The sequence below is a fragment of the Abrus precatorius genome, unplaced genomic scaffold, assembly GCF_003935025.1.
Source record: "Abrus precatorius isolate BTA unplaced genomic scaffold, Abrus_2018 Scaffold10, whole genome shotgun sequence".
NCBI lineage: Eukaryota > Viridiplantae > Streptophyta > Magnoliopsida > Fabales > Fabaceae > Abrus > Abrus precatorius.
In genome coordinates, this window is record NW_020874292.1 from 20494727 (window position 1) to 20500833 (window position 6107).

Sequence of the window (6107 nt, forward strand, 5' to 3'; positions counted from 1 at the left end):
TGGGAAAGCTTACTTTGAAAATCCAACTAATTATTGAACCGATGGAACTAAGGCTGAGTCACAGTACATTGATGCAATAATTATCAACTAACATAATCGAAATCCGACAGAATATGGTGGAAGAATCCAATCTCAAAATTACCAAACATTAGGAAAAATAAACAAGGATAGCCCTTTTCATTACAAACAAAACAAAGGCATAGTTAAGGAAGAAACTACAAGGCATGAACCTCGCTTAGGTGCTGGAAGTAATCTTATGCTTTTGAAGAGCAGCAATGCAATCGTCAATGTATTGATTATGAAGATCCGCAGAACTGAAAATCTTTCCCATTTCATTCGCATTTTTCCTCAAAGTACTTCCTTCCTCATCTACCATGGCAAACCTCAATGCCTTGGCCACGGAGTCTCTAGTAAACGACCCATCTTGCTCACTCCTTGTTACCTCAATAGCCACTTTCTTTTCTTCTAGAACCCTTGCGAACAAAGCTTGGTCTAGCAAATAGGGCAGGGTCACAAGAACGTGCCCGAAATTAAGCATCTCAACGAGAGAATTAATACCACAGTGACAAATGCAACCCCCAATAGCTTCATGACCCAATATCTTAGTTTGAGGCGCCCAAGTCTTCCAAACAATGCCCCGATCCTTGGTTCTCTCTTCAAACCCTTCTGGCAACTCAAGTATTCCTGCTTTCAGAATCCTCAAAGCCCAAAAGAATGGCAACCCAGAAAGCTCAATGCCGTGAGCCAACTCGGTGAGGTCTTGCTGACTCAGAATCAACTCGCTCCCAAAAGCTACGTAAACCACAGAAGAGGGCTCTAGTGTGTCTAACCAGGCTTTGATTGTGACCCAGTCCTGGCTGTTGTCTTCGTCTTCAACGTCTCTTATGTGAATAGAGGGTGGAACCAAACCCACTGGAACAATGGGGATGTTGTATCTGTTTGCAAGATAATCTAACCATTCTCCTTCGAGTTCTCTGCATGTTCTGAGAAGAAACATGTCACCACTAGAATATGCTTTGCTGAGATCAAACGTTGCCCTTTTTCCTGTGTTCTCGTCTGTGATAGCACTCACTGCTCTCATGATTTCGTGAGGCCTTAGACGAACATTGGTGTGAAAAGGAAGCCACGTGGGGGGGCCACACATATCTTCAATCGTAAAATTTGACTTCAGTTGATCCTTGGGTGGATCGTAGAACACTTTGTTCCATGCTGGGGTAATGTTGTAATGTGCACAAGGAATGTTGAGGGCCTTAGCTATTGGTGGTAACCACTCAGTTGCAAAATCGTAGAATACCCAATCGGGTTTTGAAGTTTTGAGCAAGTTGGCTATATCATCTTTGAGACCTTCGTATGCCAACTTGAGGTAGTAGCTCTTGTTGGTGGGAACGTCCATCGTGCTCTCTCCACCTTCTGGGAGATTCTCTACATGTGGCAAGGGAAGGCTCACGAATGTAATGAATGGTTCCAAGTGTTTTGGGGTTTTGGGCATGCGATCAATGTTTTTTGGGGTGCTTATGAAGGTCACCAAATGACCCTTTTCAGCAAATATCTTAGCTAGCTCGAAGTAGGGGGTGATGTGACCCACCGCGAGCCATGGAATCATGGCAACATGAAGGCTATTCGAGGAAAATGAAGCCCCTGCATCCATAACTCTTTTTCTTTTGCAGCAGATTGTATCGTGTAAGATGACTTCCTCCGCTTAAATAATTATGACGGAAACCCTGTACACGTCATCAAACCAGTTGGCTAAATGATTTAAATAATATTAATTTTTAAAAAATTATCATAATAAAATACAAAAAGTTATTCTATGCCTAGAGTAAATTTTTGCCACCTGATTTCGTATTCAAATCAGACGAATTCAATATTTTATTTTTTAAAATTAATATTTCGCTAAAAGAAAAATAAAACATCTAAGAAGGCGACATGTGTTAATAATTTTGTATGAATGATAGACGAAACAACTGCCACATGTTAACATTTAAGTAATTCGTTTCAAAATTAGACAAAACTATAAGATGATAACACGTGTTTGTATCTGGTTAATTTCATCTGCAGATGAGACGAAATGAATATGGCTTTCGCCCATACTTGAGACAAAATCACTATTGCCCATTGGTCAAAACACATACGCTGCACCCTTTTATCCAGCACAATTGAAGTATAAAAATGTTATGTTTGCTGGGACCAAATCTATCACATTAAAAGAAGCAGAGGAAGATTGTTGGGAAATATTGGTAAAGATTGGAAGAAATTTTAAGGTTAGTCAATTTTGAATTTTTTTTAGAATTTTTGTTATTAATAAATTATTCAAATAGAAATGTTTAAATTATTTAAAATAATAGAAGTAGTTAAAATATATAAATATTTAATAAATATTTTTTGCGTATGTTAAAAATAAAAATAAAATTTTAAATATTTTTAAATAAATTATAGAAGTTAGTAGATATTTGATATTAACTTGTTTAATAAAAAAAATGATGTTATATTTGTTGAAAATATTTATTTTATATATGTGGAAAAAATATTACATTTTTTGTAATATAAAATGATGTGAAAAATAATAGTATATTTGTATGTGTTAAAAATAATTTATTTTTATTATTTATATAAATAAGTATAATTGTAAATTTTTATTGATATATATATTTTTTATAAATGCAGGATGAGTGAGATTATTATTATTGTATATTAGAATAGAAAAATTGTTGTTGGAAACGAAGGTATGACATTTGAAGGTAACAAAAAAATGATAAAGATAAAAAGAGGGATAAGTTTTATGAATTTAAAGAAAAAGATTCATGAGAAATTGAATCTTAGTAATAATCATGTCATATCTAGAATTATTTCTCGGTTTATGGTTGATTCAAGCACTAAACAATACAATGCATTGGATATATGTGATGATGAAGACATTAATTGTATGATTAATGCGTATCAACAACAAAATATTACAACTGTTATTGAATTATATGTGGATATTGCATTTGGTGAGAGTTCAAGAGTTAAGTCAAATATGTTGGACTTAAGCTTATCAATGTTAGCGCATAACCTCATGGAAATGGAGAATATAAATGTTACAGAAGGTATAAATTATATTGTTTCTCCTTAATTTTAATTTATTTTTAGTAACAACACATATTGAATAAGTGTATGTATTTTGAAGGATGTGGAGATTTATATAGCTATGAAGATGAAGATGAAGATGAAGATGAAGAAGTCAATAATGAAGATGATGATGATGATATTGATGAAGGACATATTCCGTTAGACAGCTCGTTAGATATAGACGTTGATGGTGATTTTGATTCAAACTTAAATTTACAACAAGAAAATATTGGAGGTAACATTTAAAGAGTATATTGATTATGTCATTTAATTTATTTTAATGATGAATAATTTATTTCAATATGTAGTTGTAGGTGAAATACCATTTTGGAATGTAAGTCCACACTACAATTATATTAATTGGGACCACCCAGACCAAGAAATTGAAGCAGAAGAAATTAGTGAAGATATTTCATGGGTTATTGGAGATCTATTATGTGTGGGTTTATTATTTGATTCAAAAGACGAAGTGAAAAATGCCTTAAAACAACATGTAATGAGGATACATCAGAATTATTTTGTTGTTGAGTCAAAACTAACAAAGTTGCATGTGAGGTGTTTAAACCATAACAATGGTTGCCCATAGAGAATAAGAGCATCATTGCTTAAAAATTCAATAAAGTGGAAAATAACAAGGTGTGGGGGTAAGCATACATGTCTCAACCCTTCAATATCTCAAGATCATACCAAACTAGATTCAGATTTGATTTGTTCATACATAATTGGTAAGTTTTGTATAATATTTGTTTTCGTGAAGCTTTTCTCAATAAACGTACTTAGGTCTTTTGTTGTGTTTTGTGTAGGTATGGTTAATCTTGAACCATCATTGCCTATAAGTCTAATTCAAGAAAGGATGACAAGTCAATTTGGATATAAAATTTCATACAAAAAGCTTGGAAGGCAAAACAAAAGGCGATTGTTAGAATATTTAGTGATTGGGATGAATCATATGCTACATTACCAAGATGGTTAGAGTACATGCAATTTCATGCTACAGGGTCTGTTTATAAGATTGAAACAAAACCATTTGTTGTTGGGCATCAAGAGGATAACAGATTTAGAGTATATAAGTGATTATTTTGGTGTTTTCATCAATGTCGGGAAGCATTCAACTTTTGCAAACCTATTGTTCAGGTAGATAGAACATTTTTGTATGGTAAGTATCGTCACACCTTGTTGATTGCAACAACACAAGATGGAAATAATTGTGTCCTACCACTTGCGTTTGCAATTGTTGAAGGAGAGATTCTGTCAGCGTGGGAATGGTTTTTGGCAATGATTCGTGTGCATGTAACAACAAAGACAGGAATATTTTTAATATCTAATAGGCATCAAAGCATCAAAAGTGTTGTTTCAAACCCACATATTGGATGACAACCTCCCAATGCATATCATGTTTATTGCATTCGTCATATTGCCATCAATTTCAATCAAAGATTCAAGAACATTGAGTTGAAGAAACAACTGACAAAATTAGGTAATATGATTTAATTCATATTTGGCTTCCTCTTACTTTATATTTATTTTAATTGTCAAGTCATGTACATTGTAGCATATATACCTTCAAAGCTTGTATTTGAAGAGAAGTTGAGAAGATTTTGCACTGAATCACCAAAAATACAGAGATGGATTGATAACATATCGAAGGAAAAGTGGGCTTTGAGTCATGACAACGACGGACGTCGTTATGGACATATGACCACAAATTTGTCTGAGGCTGTGAACAAGGTCTTGAAGGGGGCAAGGAACTTACCTATAACCGCTCTGGTCAAATGCACATATAGATGAATGGTTGAATATTTTGTGAAGCATGGAGAGGAAGCAATGAATGACCTTAATGTTGGTAAGAGGTTTTATTCTAAACTGGTGGTAAACATGCAAAAAAATTAATAGGAAGCATCTTCCTATCAAGTGAGACAATATGATATAGCAAGAACAAAGTTTGAGGTTGAAGAGGCCTTTAATCCTATCACGCAAAAGGGTGGTAACAAATGGACTGTTATTCTATGTACAAAATACTGTGAATGTGGAAGATTTCAGGCATATCAATTTCTATGCTCACATGTGATTGCTGCATGTGCATCAGTAAGTATTGACTTTTGGCAATATGTTGATGATGTTTACTTGGTACAAAATATTGTCAATGCATATTCATCACAGTGGTCCCCTTTGGGAAATGATGGGAGTGTTCTCCAAAACAATGAGTCGAAGCTAGTGCCTGATGAGACGAGAATAAGAGGAAAGGGAAGACCAAAATCAACTCGAATTAGGAATGAAATGGATTGGGTTAAGTCACAAAGTAGACACAGATGCAGTAATTGTTGTCAAATTGGTCATAATGTACGTCAATGTACTTCTACACAAGCTAATGATAGGATTGACCGAAGGATATTATGTAAACATATCGTTTTATGTTATTTGGTGTTTTCAACATTTTCTTAGAATTAAAACTTATTTAGCAATATGATATAGCAATATAACTCATAGATTCAATATGTAAATCATGTTCAAATATGTTCATGAAACATCACATAAAGCTACATAAGATGAAATCACAGCAAAATCTCATATATTACATCACAGGTATGTATCACTAGTGCCTAAAAGATGTCAATCTCTATCTTCGTGCGGCTGGTCGGGTTGATGTGGGGTCAAGATGCACTCCTTAGGCCTATCTCTGGCTTCACAATGTGGATTACGACGCACCTCTGGAGGTGGAACATCTAAGACTGCTTCAAAGTCAACATTCAAATCTATTCCATGACTGTATGAGGTATCATATGAGGTTCCACTATCAACCGCAACAGCTGGTGCTGGTAGTGTTAGGATACCTGCATCAAAGTCTGGTGTGAGCTCTATACCACCTCATATACTCAGAGTTAGAACTCAGCTGACCAATCTGGGGGTCATTAGTCATGACCTAATCTCTCCTTCTTTCCCAAATGTCCAATACATGCCTCAGCTTCTCTTACCAATTCTCTGTTGTCTTCCCTCGCAGT

The 6107-nt window shown here is 34.7% G+C and overlaps 2 protein-coding genes across 2 annotated transcripts; one reads left to right on the forward strand and one right to left on the reverse strand.

The window, feature by feature from the left end:
• Nucleotides 1-235: 235 nt before the first annotated feature.
• On the reverse strand, nt 236-1648 carry LOC113853080 (soyasaponin III rhamnosyltransferase-like). The gene has a single exon (XM_027483533.1). It carries the CDS (start codon nt 1646-1648, stop codon nt 236-238), a length of 1413 nt encoding a protein of 470 aa, XP_027339334.1.
• A 2999-nt stretch (nt 1649-4647) lies between these two features.
• Nucleotides 4648-5550, forward strand: LOC113852024. Its single transcript, XM_027482285.1, has 2 exons — nt 4648-4836; nt 5002-5550. Exons 1-2 carry the CDS (start codon nt 4648-4650, stop codon nt 5548-5550), a joined length of 738 nt encoding a protein of 245 aa, XP_027338086.1.
• Nucleotides 5551-6107: the final 557 nt, after the last annotated feature.